The 18,944-nt window shown below is 43.8% G+C and overlaps 1 protein-coding gene across 3 annotated transcripts in view; it reads left to right on the top strand.

Moving 5' to 3' along the window:
- The first annotated feature begins 1,040 nt into the window (after positions 1 to 1,040).
- The window catches only part of TM2D1 (TM2 domain containing 1), a 58,827-nt gene continuing 40,923 nt past the window's right edge, over positions 1,041 to 18,944 (top strand). For all 3 annotated transcript variants that reach the window (XM_059727900.1, XM_059727899.1, XM_059727898.1), the window contains exons 1-4: positions 1,041 to 1,187; positions 1,345 to 1,414; positions 4,881 to 4,989; positions 12,755 to 12,846. In XM_059727900.1, the coding sequence (XP_059583883.1) occupies positions 1,056 to 1,187; positions 1,345 to 1,414; positions 4,881 to 4,989; positions 12,755 to 12,846 (403 nt within the window). In that variant the 5' untranslated portion in view covers positions 1,041 to 1,055. The remainder of the gene's footprint in view (positions 1,188 to 1,344; positions 1,415 to 4,880; positions 4,990 to 12,754; positions 12,847 to 18,944) is intronic.

Genomic DNA, 18,944 nt, shown 5'->3' with positions numbered 1-18,944 from the left:
CATTTGTTTGTGTGCTTCACATTTTTAAAAGTTCCTCATATGGGAAAAACCAGGCTGGTGTTAATGCATTCGTCTGTCATCTGTGGTGATCAGAAATTAGACTACTAAGGATTTCTTTGATGTTCTGAAAAGAATGTCACACCTTTGTGAATGACACTTGGCTGCAGGCACAAGGTCACACCTCGTGGGTAATGCCTGACCTCTCCTTGCATTAAAATGTACAGCCTGTGTCTGGTTAAAATAAGGATTTTGATTCAGATGAACCCCTCGTCCCACAAGATAACCAGGTTTGGTTTAGAGCAGTGTTTTGCAACCGCTGGGCCATCAGAAATGAGCAGGTGTGCCACAGGTTTTTGCCATGGCAATGAGCTACAGTAGGTATGAGGATGGGGAATGCCTTAACAGGTGTGCCACGGACATTTTTATTATTAATGCAAGCTTGCCTCCGGCTGGGAAAGGTTGGCAAACACTGGTTTAGAGGAATTTGCAAAACTGGTACCGATCTACTCAAGTCCTTTAAAAAAAATTACATTTCTCCATAACTAGCATTAGGTTTTTCTTTTTCTTGTCATTCTTTCTTTCTGCCTTGTCTTTTCCACACTTCAGGGGATCCACTTTCCCAGTGCAGGTGAATCTTCTGCATGTAATGCGCATATAAGCACATTTCAGAAGGAAATATACTTAAAAACCCCCAAAACACTCCCACATTTTCCCTCTCTTTATCCTAAGAGGAGAAGAAAAGAGCTCGCTGCTCCTTCCTCAGCCTCTACTCCATCCCTCCAGCCCCTCCCTCCCCGTCTCCCACAATGCAGCGGGACGAGCAGGCGGGACCAGGATTCCCATCGACACCTGGCAGCCGCTCTGCCAGTAGTAGAAGGGCACCCATCTTTACTAAGGGCAGCTCGGCTTCTAGGTGCAGGGGGGGCAGCCATCTTGAGAAAACGCCCGGCTCGCCTTCAGCGCCATTGGCCATAGTGGCGTGGCGGCCATCTTGGCTAGGGGCAAAGCCTCGCTCCTGACCAAGCTTCGCATCAGCTGACCGGCGCGTTTCCATCATGGCCGCCCGGCAGCGGCGGTGGCGGGGGGCGGCGGGCCGGCTCCTCGGCCTGCTGTGGCTGGCCTGTGTCACGGCGCGGGCCGCCGAGCCGCCGCCGCCCAAGTGCGACGAGCTGAGGATGGGGCAATATCCTGGGCCGGGCCAGGCCTGGTCCCGCGGGCATCAGCCCCGGCCTTCCTCGGGGCAGGGGCAGGGGCAGGGGATGGGAAGGGGGGCGCCGCCGGGGTGGTGGGCTCTGATGCCAAACAAAAAAAACCCAACGGCTTTCCTTAATGCCTCGCACATATATCTGCGAAGATCCCAAAATAGACAGCGGCACGCAGGAGCCCACGAACTGCACGAACCACACGGCTTACGGTAAGGCTGGCAAGCGGTTCAAGGGCGTCCGCGCAGTCGTGCACCTGCCCTGGTGTCACCGGCGCGGAGACCCCGAGAGCGCGCCTGGCTTTCACAGGCGGACGGGGTCCCCGCGTCAGGCCGAGCTCTCTCCCTCCCCATCTGCTTTGATAGAGCATCCTGGAGGGGGGGTGGAAGGCACCTCTGGAGGGCCCCAGCACTGCGCTTCGCTGCACCGCCGCGCCCGTGGGTCGTGACCCTGATGTGCGTCGCCGGAGCATATGAAAGAAGATGCAAATATGCTTTTGTCAGACTTCAAAAATGGATTTTTCTTTCCAGGAGAAAAAAAATAGGGAAATTGTGGGTTGCCCCTTGCAGGCTGGCAGGGCTGGGGCCTCCCCTGCCCCACGTGCACGCACCACTGCCCCGCACGTCTGGGGCCGGGGGTGGGGAGAGAGGGCAGCGGATCGGGTGCAAGGGGCACTGGGGTGCAGGACCGGACGCAGGTGTGGGTGAACGAGGCAGCTGCCCCGGGGCCCACACAGAAAGGGGGCCCAAAAATGGTGGTGATGATGCTAACAATATCATCATCATTATCTTTATCATTATCGTCATCATTATTATTATTATTATTATTATCATCTAATAATGATGATGACAATATCATCTTATTATTCTCATCATCATAATATAATAATAATGATGACAATATCATCACATAATAATAATAATGATGATGACAATATCATCTTATTCTCATCATCATAATATAATAATAATGATGATGACAATATCATCTTATTCTCATCATCATAATATAATAATAATGATGATGACAATATCATCATCACAATAATAATGATGATGACAATATCATCTTATTATTCTCATCATCATAATATAATAATAATGATGATGACAATATCATCATCACAATAATAATGATGATGACAATATCCTCTTATTATTCTCATCATCATCATATAATAATAATGATGATGACAATATCATCATCACAATAATAATGATGATGACAATATCATCTTATTATCCTCATCATCATCATATAATAATAATAATGATGATGGCAATATCATCATCACATAATAATAATGATGATGACAATATCATATTATTATCCTCATCATCATCATATAATAATAATAATGATGATGACAATATCATCATCACATAATAATAATGATGATGACAATATCATCTTATTATTATCCTCATCATCATCATATAATAATAATAATGATGATGACAATATCATATAATGATGATGATGATGATGACAATATCATCATATAATAATAATGATGATGACACTTATCTTATTATTATTCTCATCATCATCATATAATAATGATTACGATAATACCATCATTATATCATCATTATTATTATCATCATCTAATAATAATATAATTATATTATCTATTAATAACAATATTATCAATATCATTATATTATTATTATTATTATTATTATCATCATTATCTCTGGCAAAGGGGGGCCCGATGCTAAAAGTTCACCCAGGGCCACCAGGAGTCTAGGTACGGTGCTGCTGGGTCAGGACTGGCCATCACTGTTTACAAATGGGTCCTGGTACAAAAAAGGTTGAAAACTGTTGATCTAGTCCAACCCTCTGCCTGAGGCAGGATCATCCCTATCCAGAGGTGTTTCTTTGGTTTAGCTTTTACCTTTTGTAATGATGATGAAAATAAGCGACACCTGCCCTGTTATGTCTAGTGCATGTTTACTGGAAGTAAAACTTGATAGAGAAGAGTGCCTTTGAAGAATTCTTCCTTTCTACAGGTCAATTCTTTCATGTCCAAGGCAGGCAAGGTTAGGTTATCTCTGTGTTGAACTTCAACATGCACGCTTCACTCCTCACGTAACTGCCAAAAGGTGAAGTCTTAACTTCGTCTTTCAACTCACTTGTGTTAGACCTGGCTGGTGTTCTTAGACAGTGACGTTAACAGCCTGTGACAGCAATAATGTGGCAGATAATATAAAAATGTTCTATGAGTATTCAAAGTTAAAACTGCATATACGTGGTTACAGTAGCTGTCTTCATAACCTTTATATTCAGTCTTGTACTACTTTTTAATAAGTTGCTAAGATAGCCAGAAGAATGGGATTTTCAAACCCTCCTGACCAGGAATTAAACTTTATACTGTAATCAAGATCCAGCAAACATTCTTCTGTAGCAAAGAACTCAAAGACCACATGTTATAGTGTTAAAAACATTTTGAAGTCCTATTGGGAAACTCTAGGTTTCTCTTATGAATCATGTTTGCACACCGAACTGTATTAATATTTTATAGCACCCTACAGCACCCTGTTTGAAAATTGCTGGATTCTCTCTGCACATCCATGGCAACCTTTGAAGGATCTCTCTACACCCTGGTTGAGAATCACTGCTGTAAAATACATCTCGGGCCCAAACCTACAAACACTTAAATACATGTGTAATTTCAAGCATATGAGTACCAGTATTCTCATTTAAGTTGCAGGACTAGAGCTTTACTGATATGAAGCTTTGAATAATAATTTGCAACTTTTATGATCTTATTACGTTTCCTGTGTGCATCAAAAGCCCACTTTACATTCTGTGCTTTATTTCGAACACGTGCACAAGCACACAAAGCCATTTTGGAAAAATTGTCCGACATTACTGGAGAGCGCTCAATACACAGTCATGCAGAACTCAAATGGGTATAATTATATTGAAATCTACCTTTACCTCAACTAACTCTTGAAGTGGTAGCTGCATGAATCTAACAAATCCGCTATTGATAGGCATTTTGTTAAAAAAAAATTAGCTGTTTGTGGACAGTCTTAACAGATGAACAAAAACAAAAGCTAAATATGTGGTGTTGTGTTTTTTTTTTTCTCCACCACCTACCTGCTGATGCCTATTTTTCTGTTGAAAAATTAGTGAGGGAAATAGTTCCTGGCCTGTATCTGTCTAGCTGATGTAATATAGAATTAAAAGGAAAAAAACCCAAAATTGTTGCCTAGTGAAGGGTTGATGTTGGTATTATTGTGGCTTATTCTCCAAAGGTGTTTTGAGAGAGAAAGTGAGTGGGAGAACAAGAGTCTAAACATGTGCCTCTGCCTGGTTTCAGGACGAAATAGTCAAATAAACAACACTAGAGCAGTTAGAGTGTGTTACCATTCTCTGTATTTTGAGATATATTATTCAGGTTGCTTGGTATCCCTCAGTAGAACCAAAACCCTAAAAACCTGAAAAATACAATGGAATAATAATTGTGGGGCCTAAGTTTGGTGGCTTAATAGTTACCATAACAAAAAAGACAACTTGATATCGATAACAGATTTAAAAGACTTGACTAGTCGCACTCTTCTGTGTTTTTTATATTCTCTATCTTCATTTCAGTGTGTATAGGACTTGACTTCATTGTTTGCTTAGCTATACATGGCCTGTTGTTGCTTAAATACAGTTTTTTGTCCTCAGTTCAGTGTCTTCCAGCACCAAATATTACTTGTAAGGATCACAGTGGCATAGAAAAAATCTTTACTGGAAAGGAAGTTGGATTTTACAAGCCTATTGAATGCCGTAATGTGTAAGTAAACAATTGTGCTTTGCAATACGTTAGTCCCTGTTTCCATGTTTAGTTTTCTAAAATGGTACAGCATGTGTTGCCTGGGGAATGGGGAAATTAATGTATATTTAATACTGTAAGTTAGAAGAATTGGTCACCAGAAACACTATGTACAAATGTTACACTAACTAGCATGTTCTTACAACACTGTTGTATAGCTTAATGGTAAAAATATAAATCTTATGAGCAAAGCTGGTTTTGAGCTGCACATCTTGTATTCTGTCCTGATGGTGTATCTGAGTCTTTGGTTCTGGTAGTAGTTGCTGTGTGCCAGGAGACTGTCAGCAAAGGTCTGTTGACAAAAAATTGAGTGCTTCCCCACTCAAAGCTCTTGTGTGGCACCAGAACCCCCTGGCAGCTGGCAGAAGGCATGTGTAGACACTATCTTGCCTTCCACAGCTGCAGCAGTCCCTTCAGCAGCTGGTTGCTTTTCCACATTGTGGCAGCACAGCTGCTGCAGTGGAGGCGACTGTGCATGCAGTGTGATGTCAGTGTAGGAGTAGCTGCTCTCTGCTGCCAGAATCAGATAAGTGTGGACAAAGCGTCCTAGGTATGGAAAATGAATGGTGAACTGAACCCTGTTGTAGTTTAATTCAGGGCTGTTTGTCCTGAGTTGTGCATCAAAACAGTTATTTACAGAGCAGATGAATGGCCTTCCTTTCTCCAGTCTTTGTGAGAAGGTATTTAGCAGAATTTGCAGATTTCTTGGAATCTGACAGGCTTCACCCTTAGCTTCTGCTATGGCCTCAAACTTGCAACCTCTGGGCTGTCAACCATGCACAGTAGCACTCAGCTTGAATGGCAGTTATTGAATGGAATTAGTCATGAATGTTGGGACAAAGTATTATTTCAGATGCTTCACAGGTACCTAAAGTGGGACAGTGAGGGTATGTATGTACAAGATCCCAAAATAAAATTATTTGTTCTGGAGTACACAGTCATCTGTTTTTAGCCTGAATTTAGAGGAACAATTTTCACTCCTTTTTTTGTATGAGCTGACGTTTACAAAACACAGTTACATTTATTACAGGACTCAATAGTGTTTTTTAAATGTGAACAAATTAAATTGGCTGAAACTTAGTCTATATTAGAAAGTGCCTTCAGCAGAAGTATGTCAGGTAGGAGTAGAAAAGCTCATACCCTGTACGCAACATAATCTGCAGCTCTCTCAGACTACCAACAAACTTTCGGTGTACCCCAGGTGTGTTTCTCCTGGGATTTGACATAAAAACAGGCACAGGGTACTGATTTACACATACAATGGCAGTTAACTCAAATTAGACCCCCCCCCCCCCCACACACACATTTTTAGGTGGGAGGGAGAGTTATTTTGGTAATTTGCAGGTGGAATTAAAGTGGGACAATGGGGTTGTACCTCTGTAGGATGTCTTTTTTAGTCTCATTGTGAGCACACCTCTGTTCACAGAGGCTGTTTTGCAAGCAGAGCAATGTTCAGTCAATATGACTGTGCTGCCCTCGTGCTGCCCCCTCAGTTTAAGTGGCAAGAGCCCCTCAAAGTAGACCCAGCCTTAGTTCTTCATTCAGCTCATGGGCAGTGCAGACTATTAAGCCTGGATTAAATCAATTGCAGCACTTAAAAGCCTACCAGTAAAGTTAAGGGAATTCCTATCTGTTTTCTCCTTTGAGAAACTGCAAGTCTTTTGTAGATAAAATAGAATCTTGAAGTCACAGCTCCAGCAATCCTAGCTGAACCTCGCCTGCTGTGCTAATCGGGAAGCCAGTTAACTCTAACTTGATACTCTTAGTATTCGGTAGTTTGCTTACCTCAGCAGGCTGTGTATCATTCAACCAGTTTCATGACTTTTTTTCCTTACTTACCCTCCCAAACTGTCTAAGCTCAGCACACTCAAAGCTAACATAGCCAGCATTAACTGCCAGCTAAGCAAATTTTGGTCACTGCTTTCTCCAGAGAGTATAGCTTTTCAGCCACATCTGTGATGGAAGTCCAAGAACAAGAAAAATATCTAACTTAATGTGCTGAAGTTTCCTTCCTTCCTCCCTCACTGTAACAAAGCAATTCCTAGGTTTATTTTCACCTCATTATAGTTTTCTGGCTAATAGTGTATGTAGCAGCTTGCTTGTTAAACTTTTATTTGCTTCATGACTATAGACTAAGTTCAAGGAACAAAACCATGCATTTGTCATAGAATCATAGAAAATTAGGGTTGGAAGGGACCTTGAGGTCATCTAGTCCAACCCCCTGCTCAAAGCCACAGTGGCCCCAAACTCCTAGAAGACTGTTTCAGACTCAACATTAGGAAATAACTTCTTCACAGTCAGGGTGTCCAGACTGTGGGATAAGCTCCCTCCACAGGTGGTGCAATCACCTACTCTGGAGATCTTCAAGAGGAGACTGGACGGTCACCTTGCTTGGGTCACCTGACCCCCAGTTGTCTTTCTGGCCTGGTGCAGGGGCTGGACCCGATGATCTTCCAAGGTCCCTTCCAGCCCCTTACAATCTATGAATCTATGAAAGCAGGACCATCCCCAACCAGATCATCCCAGCCAAAGCTTTGTCTAGCTGAGCTTTGAAAACCTCCCAGAATGGAGCTTCCACCACCTTTCTGGGGAACTGTTCCAGTGTTTTACTACCCTTCTGGTGAGAAAATTCTTTCTGAAATTTAACCTAAACTTCCTTTGCTGCACCTTGAGACTGTTGCTCCTTGTTCTGTCATCTGCCACCACTGAGAACAGTCTAGTAGTATTGCCAGCCCAACTGTGCCAAAAATCATGAGACGAACTCTTAAAAAATCAAGAGATTGGCACGTAAATCATGAGATGCTGTTTTTGAAGTGTGTGTGGGGGGGGGAGGGGCTGTTATTTGTGAAGGTGTGGGGGGGGTGCTGTGGGCATGCGTGTGGGGTTTGGAGCATGGGGAGGGAGGGTGCCCATACACCCTGGCAAGTTGTGGTTAAGGAATGAGATGCAGCAGGGCTGGGGGGGCTGTGGCTTGGGAGTGAGGAGCAGACAGAGACAGACAGTACCCAGCTGGTAAGTGGAGAGGAAGGGGCCAGGGGGTGTGGAGGCTGAGGGAGGGAGTGGGGCAGGAGCAGTGGGTGGGGTGAATGGGGCCCTGGGGCTGGGGCGGGTTGTCCAGAGGTGGGGGGGGGAGCAGGGAGAGCAGTGCAGCTCCCCGCAGCAGCACACACCCCCTGGGGAGGCATCGGGGACATATGCCCCTCATGGGGCAGAGGCAGGGTGCCTGCTGCAGGCTCAGGGCTCTGTGCCCTCCTGCCTTTGCCCCAGGGGCTCAGCCTTGTGATGCCATTGCTACCTGTTGGGTGGGCAGGGGATGCAGGGTGTGCTGGCCGTGCAGCGTGTCCCCTGCCTACCCAGTGGCAGGAAGCACACTGGCATCACATGGCTGAGCTCCCAGGGCAAAAGCAGCAGGGCACAGAGCCTCAGGTCTGCGGCAGGCAGCCCACCTCTGCCCTGCCAGGAGTACTTGCCCCCTTGCCTTCCCCGGGGATGCGTGCTGCTGTGAGGAGCTGCACACTCACCCCCCCACCCCCACACCTCTGGACAACCCGCCCCAGCCCAGGGGCCACATTCCCCCCAGCCCCTGCTCCTGCCCCACTCCCTCCCTCACAGCCTCAATCTCCCCCCTTTTCCACCTCCTGGCCCCTTCCCCTCCACAGACTTACCAGCTGGGAAAATCTGGAGATCTGAGGGTTTGATTGGAAGATTGCGAGTCAGAGTTATTTTTACTTAGAAATCCTGAGTCTCGCAATGGTTTCGCAACAGTTGGCAGTACTAGCTTAGCTCCATCCTCTTTCAAACTTCCCTCCATGTAGTTAAAAGCTAGTATTAAATCCCTTCTCACTCTTCTCTTCTCCAAACTAAATACGCCCAGTTCCCTCCGCCTCTCCTTGTAAGTCATGTGCCCCAGCCCCCTCACCTATTTTGTTCTGCTCCGCTGGACTCCCCATTTGTTCGCATCCATTCTGTAGTGGGGGCCCCAAAACTGAACACGGTACTCCAGATGTGGTCTCACCAGTGTCCCTGTGAACTGGCTCTCACTTGGTAAGTAAGGAGCTGTGGCGCCACAAGAAGACTTGCTCCATCTTTACAATCCAATGTCTCTTTACAAGAAAATAAACAGCTTCCAGTTGCATCATTGCAAACTGTTGTACGGTTCAGTACTGGTTACCAGTAAAGTTCTGCTACCATTCTCTTGAGAAACTATTAGCAGACTTATTTACCCTTTTAAAAAGTAAAAACTAAGCTTAATATTCCTAAGTATTCATACATGTAATAAAAACATGTAATAAGTTAGTCTGTGTATAGGTAGTTCTAATGAATGCATGCATAGTCAGAACTTTTACTGGCCTTTTGTATGGGATCTAAGTTAAGGTTACCGTATTTTAAGCTCCAAAAAAAAGGACACATGTCAGGGGGAAGGGATCTGATTGTGGGGGGCGCAGTGATATGCCACCCCTCCACAGCCTTGCCAGTGCCCCTCACTCCCAACCAGCAGCCCCCCATCCCTGCCAGTGCCCTCCACTTCTGACCAGCAGTCCATTTTGCCCCACCAGTGCCCCTCACTCTCAAGTCACAGCCCCCCCACAGCCCTGCCAGTGCCCCTCACTCCCAACCTGCCAGGCTCCTCCTCAGTCCTGCAGCCTCCTCCTCTCCCAGCCGCCCCACCCAAGCGAGGGCACTGGCTTGCTGCCACCGAAGTGTCACCCTGACCCTTCCCCTACTGGAGCGGCAGGCATCTCCCCCCCATCACCCTTGCCCTGCTGCAGCTTTGGTGCCCAGACACCTTCCCCCAGCGCCAGCTGGCACCTGCCCCCCTCACACACCCATGCTCCCCCCCACACACATACCCCTCCCCCCTTCCTTCCCAGACAGTCCTCACGCCCTGGCCCTCCAACCCTTGCTTCCCATAGACTTACCTGCATCCAGCTGCTGGGGCTGCTCCCACCACCCTGCCTGATTGCATGCTGGCCATATGGGTATGTGTGCGCACACATGTGGCACCTCCTGCCTCCAGTTGCCCACCCTCTGCCTCCAGCAGTGGTGGCCTTAGGGTTGTTGGGGCCCTAGGCAACAGAGTCATTTGGGGCTACTTAGAGGCTTAATTTTGATGACCTAAAAGCAAGTTGGACATTTTAATTTCAATTTCACTTTGCCCTATCCATGAAACTGCAGTGAAAGTATCTTAATACAATATTGCTAATATAGATATTCAGTGTAATTCATTTTTATTTTTATAAAGTGTGGGGCCCCAAGCAGTCACCTGGTTTGCCCTCCCCTAAGGCCGCTACTGCCTCCCGTCACCCTCCCCCCACTTCTCCCCAGGCAGCCACTTGTTAGGGCAAGCCAGGAAATGCCAGGAAAAACATTGATGCTGAGCAGAGCAAAATCCTGGACACTTGATCATATTTTAAAAAGCCACCCAGGCGGAGATTGGAGGATCCAAAAGGAGGACATGTCTGGGGAAAACCCGGACATATAGTAACCTTATCTAATTCTATTTCAAATTGTTAGCACAGTATTCTCCCATTTAATAATATATTAGGAAACATACCCATCATTCAGTGGTTCTTTGAGTGCCTTGCTGAGTTTTACTGGAGAACTTAAGCATTGTCTACCAGAATTATATACAACTTAAAACGAGAAACTTTTAAGAAATAACCTTTTCTCAAGTTAAGTTTGTATTGATGTTTAATATTTATGTGGCATTTTTCACTTTTTAGTTTTTGCGAAAAGAGCACACTAATCCAAGGCAGGAGGCTTTTCCCCCCTGTGTTGAATGAAGAAAAAACTCTTGGACTTGAGTAAATATGATATATATAGAAAACCATTAGGAAGAGCAGCTTAATTATGACCTCCTGTAATAGTCTTGCTTTTTTTTTTTTTACTTGAAGAAATGAGTAAGACTAAAAGAAGGAAAAATGTAACATTTCCTATAGCATTAACATGTTTCCATTTTGTAGCAGCTATTCCGCCTCTTCTTCCCTCCCATTTAATTCTTATGTGGTACAAATGGTATTACCTGCTTATATACCTGTAGCCTTAAGGGTTTATGCTCTCTTTCAAAATATTAAAATACATGGAAGCTGCAAATTCATTAGACCAATGGACCCATCTGGAATGGGTATTAACATGGAGGTAATTTTGTGCTCCTACATACAAACTTTTATATTGAAACTGCCTTTGTGCATTAGTGTCTGTTTGGTTGTTGACACTTCAAATTGATTAACATAACTAGAGGTTTTATCTTAGCTTTTTAAATGAAACCATTAGCATTCTTCACTACTGAAAGGAAACTGTTTTCAAGACAATGATTTGTTATTTTTCACTGCGCTCAGGAAGGCCCAGTTTGTTCCATAGTATTTATACACAGAACAGCACTGAAGTAACAGTCGCAGTTTAATCACTTAATGTCGCCATTAGGTTTTAAAGTCAATAAATCCAGATAATAAGCAAAATTGTAAATCTCTCTTTGGCATAAGAAATGCTTTATTGCACGGGTTTGGATTCCTACATGGCTGCCGCCTTTGAGAAATCATTTTATTCGGCTGTTATCTAAGGGCTTGTTTTGGCCATTTTCACTAATTGGATGCATTGCCAAGTGTCAACATCAGAATAGTGGATTGGTGCATACTTTTACGGTTCTAGTCGCACTCTGGTCTGTTCCTCCTTTCTACGGGTAACTGCTCCCAAGTGCATCCACCGGTGGCTTTAGGGTTGTTAATAGCATTTGTAGCCATTTGTCCTTAGGTCACTGATTTAGCACTGAGCATAGGTAGGGACCTACCAAATTCAAGGAGGCTACCTCTAGTTTGGGGGGCAGAACCCAGGGTCTGGCAGCCATTTTGTGTGCTGCACCACTCCTTCCCCACCAGCTGGTGACCGTCAGCAGTGGGCAGGGGCAGAGGGGAAGGGGAAAGGGTACCCCCCACTGCAGGGTCTCTGTTACAGCCTGCTAGCTGGGGTCTTGAAGGGGAGGCTCCTTTTACTTGGCCCCGTTTCGCAGCGCAAGGAATCGCCAGTCTGGGCTGCCCCTCCTGCAGTTGCTGGCTGCTACTGTCAAGAAGCTTGGGCAGGGGGGAAGGGTCCCCCACCACAGAGACCCAGCCCAGTCCTTCCCACCTCCCCAAGGACCCCAGATAGCAAATTGTGGGAGCCCTTGCAGCAGGGGAGTTCCCTTTCCCCTGTCCCAGCCTCTTTACAGCAGCAGCTTAGCCTCACATTTTGCTGCACTGGGAACTGGGGCCCAAGGGTAGGGGGCAGGGGAAAGCCCCTTGTAGACTCGGAGTGACCCCCCAAGCAACAAACTGTGGGGAGGGCCCTTGCAGCAGGGGCTCACCCCCCACTCCTTCCCTCCAGCCACAGTTCCTGGCACAGCAAAAAGCTGTAGCTGGCAGGTCACTCGGGGAGCGGGGCTGAATGGAGCCCCTTGCCCGGACCTGGCCCTTTCCTGCTCCGTCCCCGCACTGTCAGCAAGCTGTGGGGTAGCACTCATGGCAAGAGGGGCTCTGTGTTAGAGTGGACATGTACATGGATAGTATTGCTATGTTGAAGTTTCTATGTTAACTTTTTGGAAGTAAACTAAAATTGTTAAACAACACAAGTTTCATCTTGCATAAACAGAAACCGGCAATAGTACATAATTTCTAATTAAATTACTCAGAAAATACACACACAGATTAATATCTTGTTTCAACTATGGCTTTTCTTTCTTGTTTCTTGGCAGAAATGGATACTCGTATAAAGTGGCAGTTGCTCTGTCTTTATTTCTTGGATGGCTGGGAGCAGACAGATTTTATCTAGGCTATCCTGCTTTAGGTAAGCTTGTTTTTTCTGGATTTGTTAAATAAAAGCTAATTCTATATTACTGCAATTTACATGTATACTAATGTCTGAAGTACTGACCTGTCAGTGTATTCAAACTTACAACAGTATTTTTTACTTCACTTCAAAAGCAAAGCAGTATACAGATCTGCCTTCTAGTGTCAGTGTGTTAGCCATTTAAATGGACACAAGGTCAAACAGATTGTTATTTTAAGTCGGGGCTTTCCAATTTCAAAGCAGCTAGGGGCAACGTGTCCCAATCGCCACACCAGTAGGGGCTTTACACTGCAAGGGCAGCACTAAGATGTACCATGACCCCCAAGACTGCGCACTGAGACTCCTCCACGTTGCACTGTATGGGCGAGTGCTCCCTCCACTGCACCCTACCTCCCCTTCCTCTCCCTGTCGGCTCCTGTGTGGCATTGCACCATGAGGGTGCTCCAAGCTACTAGCTCCCCCAACACTGGGCTGTGCTACATCATTTTGTACTGTGCTGTCCCCCAGGGCAGGGGCATAGAGCAGAAGCCAAGGGAAGAAGGGGGAGCCCTGAGACCCAGCTGCTACCACAGCTAGGGGAATAAGGGTAGGGGATCCCAGGGGTTGCATTTTAACCCCTCACAGACCCTCAGTTGGACAGCCCCAATTTAAGTGAGTATAACTCCTTTTAAAGCAAGCAGCAACAAAGAGGTACTGTGGTTAACTAAGGGGGCATGTTAGCAAATTTGATTTGGTACCATTTCCTTGGGCAAATCACTGCATTTTTCTGAACCTCAAATGGTTATGAAACTCTGAGATCTAATGAGAGAAGCTGTATTTAATATTAATATAATTATTTAGGATTTGAACTGGTTAATCCTATGGCTGAATTATAATCTTGTCACTCATTTGGGTAATATCCATCGGTTTCTGGCCAAATAGTTCAAATACGTTTTTAAAATTCTATATGTTCTCTTTATTTAAAAAAAAAAAAAAAAAAGTAGATGTGAAATCAGACATTCCAATAGGAACCTGAACTGACCGACTTCCTGTAGTAAACAGTTGAATTGTATACCATATGAAGTCCAGTGTACAATAACTATTTCATCATAATAGTTTATAAAATATAAACTTAAACTAAAAGATGCAGTGTAGGAAGATATTTTTGACTGAATTGTGATGTTCTGTAACTTAATGAATATTATGTGGTTATTGAGATGTTTACTGGTTGAAGGTATTGGTTTAATTTTGGGATGGTTTTCCTTGCAGTAGGAAGAGAGAGACTGATTTAAAATAAACTTATCTGGGGATACAAAAGCACCTGCTGAGCTGCTTAACTACTTCAAACATGCCTAAGCCACCACCCCAGAGGACAGGTCATTAGGTAACAGACAAACGCAGACTTTTAAAATACTTATTCCACTAAATCCTTTGTTCCTACTCTTAAAATAAACACAGCATTGATTTTAAGATAGCTTTTGGTGTGAATACTAGTGGTCACAAAGCCCCAAAAAGACCACCACAGATGCCAAACCCAGTTCAGCCTGGTGGATGGGGACAATTTAAACCCAGAATATTATAGCCTAGGACCTGGTTTGAGTGGGGGAACTGCAGAAATCCACACGAGAGATATAGAAGCACTAGACCTGATAACTGACTTTAAATACCAAAAGGAGGTTCATCTGTAACCATAGCAATATCGTATCTAAATACCTCTTTTAAATTAAAAAAACCCCAGTGTTTAATGTCTGAATGATAACTGTTAACCTGCCATTAACAAGCTTGATAGATTCTGCTGTTTTGTTAGCTGTTCTTTGTATGTAATTTTCTTAATTAGTATATTAACTCTAATCGCTTTCAGATACTACTTTTTATCAAGCTATATTATTGAATTAATTATTTTCTTTGTGTAGATTTGCAATATGCAACTGAATATTTATTGTGTATTTATCTTTACCAAGAATTTAAATAATTGTCTTTGGATAAAACACTAGACTTCTTAAATTAGTGTCATGATTAATTTAACTTTTAAGAGTTTCTTTCAGTAATTTCAGTTTATTATGTCCCAGCTTATAGTTTATATTTTTAATTTACAATTGATTCAAGTTTCTTTCACAATATTCAAGGCAGTTTGAAGTTTTTGTTCTCCACTTGTATAGTGAAAGTGAAATGTTGATTGGTGAATCTACATGATCAGGTCTTAATTTTTTCTAGCACAAAATAAATAAGTTTTACAATAAGTACCAAGGGATCTAATCCTGGTTCTTCCTGGGGCAATGCTGATTATCTTTGGTGATTCTTCTGAAGCTGGGACTGTAATGAAGTTACGCAAGGTAATAACTATGCCAAATAGCATTTTCAGGATTTGATCCACAGCCACAGGGTGAAGAAGGTGACTTTGGTTTCTAGGGTATCCAGGCATCCTGTTATGTTAGAACTACTGTCTCAGTATATTAAAGAATTTTTCACTTATGTTTAACTCTAGATAATATGATGTAATTGGTAGAGAAGCTAAGTATACTAGTGCCACTTCAACTGCCTCTTAAACGCGAAGTCTTGTTTTTCTAATAATGTTCTCTGTCCTTATGGAGAGTTCTGTGTTAACATCTGTGGTCTCTTTTCTGAGATTCTATAATTAGCATACTTATTTTCCCATCTGTTGCATAAAAAGATTAAATCCTCTAAGATTCCTTTTTTGGAATCAGTTGATAACTCAAGATGTCCATTTTCCATGGTACCAATGCTTCAAGTTGTTTCCTTTTTATCTGTGGGACTTAGAATAAGAATGTGCAATATTTTTAGGTTTCAGACACTTGTATGAAAAGCCTTTAATACAGAAGGCTTAACTTCTGTATTTCTTGCACTTAAATTGGTGGAGAACAGTGAAGCAGAAACAAAATTAATTTATTGATTTTTCTATCTCATTGTCAAAAATGTGTTGCTTGACACACCTGCACTATGGCTAACAAATGGAACTATCTGCAACCTTGCAGGTTATTTTTAAGAGATGACTTGTAAAGCAGCAGGCTTTCTTAAATGTGGAAAGAAATCACCCTTTTTTAAGAGCATGGACTGGTTTGGGGCCTGGATCAGGTCCATAGGCCTACCTCACATGCCAGAGCCAGTTTGATGCAGGTGCCACATGCAGTGCACGCCCTGGACTGGCCTGACATGATGCTTTTAGCATACATGCCGCCTCTAGCCCTGTGCAATGCATGTAGCATGCACTGACCTTGGCCCTTGCTTGGTACGTGGGCTGGTTCTGGATGGGTGCCACACACAGTGCACAAGGTGGTCTGGTGGGCATGCTGCATGTGGTGCCTGCATTGGTCCGGCCCTGTGGGGTGGCTCCAGTGTGCAAGGCTGGTTTGTGGGCCTGATCTGGACCAGACTCAGATCCAGCATACAGGGGTAGTATGTCATAAAGCATGTAGCCAAGACTGGCCTCGCACACTGTGTAGCACACTGGCTGCAGGTCCCATGCTGTGTGAAGTCTTTGCCAGAAGGGCTCTGCATGCAGTGCGCTGGGCTGGGTCAATGCGTGTTGCGTACAGCATACCGGTCCGAGACGTAATAGGCCACGCTGCAGGCCGGATCTTTGACACCCTTGATTTACAGCCTGTGTATCCTGTTCGTGTTTTGAAAACGGAAAACATTCATTCATCAACTCACTTAACATTTAGGAAGGAATAATGTTTTTACTTCTTCATAAATGTGGTTTTGGCCTACTGTTTCTTAAAGGCATTTTCGCGCTGCTTTTTGAAAGCTGGAGCAAGTATACCACATTCATCATTTCTACATACATCAGATACCTATTTTTCAGCAAGGGCACTTTGGACTGTACAAAGGGTTGACTTTAAACCAGTTTCTCTTGCTTCAAAAAATTATCAAAACAGGATGTTACAAGATAAGTCTCCTGTTGTTAAGTTAGTAGGTAAAAGTTTCACTTAAGATACTTCTTTTTCACTTGGTAAATGTAATCCTCAAAGGTGGAGGAACAATTGCACTAACTTTAGCCAGGCTTTGCAAAAAGCACCCAACACCACTCCACTGATGCACCACTTTTCTTATCATTTGTTTCTCAGCAATTTTTATCTTGGTTTGTCTGCTCTCAAGAAGAGCCTACTGCACTAAATAATATCAGTTTGTGAGGTTTTCTGTGAGGAGACTATCAAGCTCTTTCACACTGGCATCTAAATTTGTGTTTGAACCATCTTTGAAATGGGGAAGTCATCTACTTGGCTATTTAAAATAAACAACAACCAACCAACTTGTGCCAGCCTAAGCCTTAATAGTTAAGAAACTCTTTTTCCATGACTTATTGAAAACTGAATCATTGTCATAAGTACCACAATATTTAGACTTCTAACTTAGGTCTAAAAAAACTAGTTATTGACTGCAAAAACACTTATTAGTTCCTGATAGAATCATAGAAAATAAGGATTTGAAGGAAACTCAGGAGGAGATCTAGTCCAACCCCCTGCTCAAAGCAGGGCCAGCTCCAATTATCATCCCAGCCAAGGCTTTGTCTAGCCAGGTCTTAAAAACCTCCAAGGATGGAGATTCGACAGCCTGTCTGAGTAACCTGTTCCAGCGCTTTACTATCCTCCCAGCGATGAAGTTTTTCCTAATATCTAACCTAAACTTCCCTTCATGCAACCTGAGACTGTTGCTTCTTGTTCTGTCATCTGCCCCCACTGAGAACAGTGCAGCTCCATCCTCTTTGGAACAACCCTTCAGGTAGTTAAGGGATGCTATTAAATCCTCTCTGTCTTCTCTTCACCAGACTAACTAAGCCCAGTTCCCTCCACTTCTCCTCAAAAGCCATGTGCCCCAGCTCCTGAACCACTTTTGTTGCCATCCGCTGGATGGCAACAAAATTTGTCTATATCCTTTCTGTAGTGAGGGTCCCAACACTGGACACAGTACTCCAGATGTGGCTTCACCAGTGCTGAACAGAGGGAAATAATCACTTCCCTTGATCTGCTGGCAACGCTCCTACTAATACAGCTCTGTATGCTATTAGCCTTCTTGGCAACAAGAACACACTGTTGCCTCATATTTAGCTGCTTGTCCACTGTAACCCCCAGGTCCTTTTCTGCAGAACTGCTGCTAGGCCAGTCAGCCTGTACCAGTGTGTGGAATTGTTCTGTTCTAAGTGCAGGACTTTGCCCTTGTAGTTATTGAACCTCATAAGATTTCTTTTGGTCCAATCCTCTAATTCATCAAGGTTTCTCTGAATCCTAGCCCTACCCTTCAGTGTATCCACTACCTCCCCCAGCTTGGCGTCATCTGCCAACTTGCTGAGTGTATACTCCGTCTCTTCTCAAAATGATGTAGGAAGGACACATCATATAGTCCAGACTTTTAGTCCCAATCAATAATCTTGCCTTTTCTGAGTCACTAAAGGCTCAGTGCTCTTAGTTACCCTCTGCAGGGTGAAAAAAATTATGCTTAACATGGGACATGTCCCATGCCTAGTAAGTATTTCAAACATGCTAATGGTGGTGTTGGTGCGCCACTTCTCTAAAAACATGGATTAAGGGACAGTCCATGAAACTGAAAGGCAACGGACTTAAAACTGGTAAGTACGTATATGATGCACAGTTATCCTCTGGAATTCCTTTCAGCAAAATGCCTTTCAGGAGGGCAGCAGAATTCAAACAAGAATCTGACACATGGATAGTAGAGACAGTTATCACAGAAAGGATTTTTAAAATAAAGGATATACAGGCCTTACTGCTTGGGAGGTTGGTCATCCTCTAGAGATGGTGGTTGCCTGTAAGTAAAGTTATTTGACTTATCTGCTCAGTCTGGCACTTTCTGTGAATGTTAAACCTGTGGGTACCTTTTCATATGCTCTTATATGCTGGAAGCTTGTTGGTCTAACAACATTAACATGCAGCTTCAAATAAGTAATCCTTCCTTCTCATGTTAAGGACTGTGTGCTAATTTCCTATTTCAGTCTTTTCCTTTTCTTTTTTTTTTTAAAGACCTTCAAAAACAGTGGTTGGCAGCTTTTAAGGCTGCAGATCAGATAGGCCTAGTTTGGGTCACCAGGTAGGAGGCTGGGTGATGGGACCTACCTGCTGTGCCACTTTTCCCTGCTGACATAG

Source organism: Alligator mississippiensis, chromosome 5, assembly GCF_030867095.1.
Source record: "Alligator mississippiensis isolate rAllMis1 chromosome 5, rAllMis1, whole genome shotgun sequence".
NCBI lineage: Eukaryota > Metazoa > Chordata > Crocodylia > Alligatoridae > Alligator > Alligator mississippiensis.
This window is presented reverse-complemented; position numbering and strand designations above follow the sequence as displayed.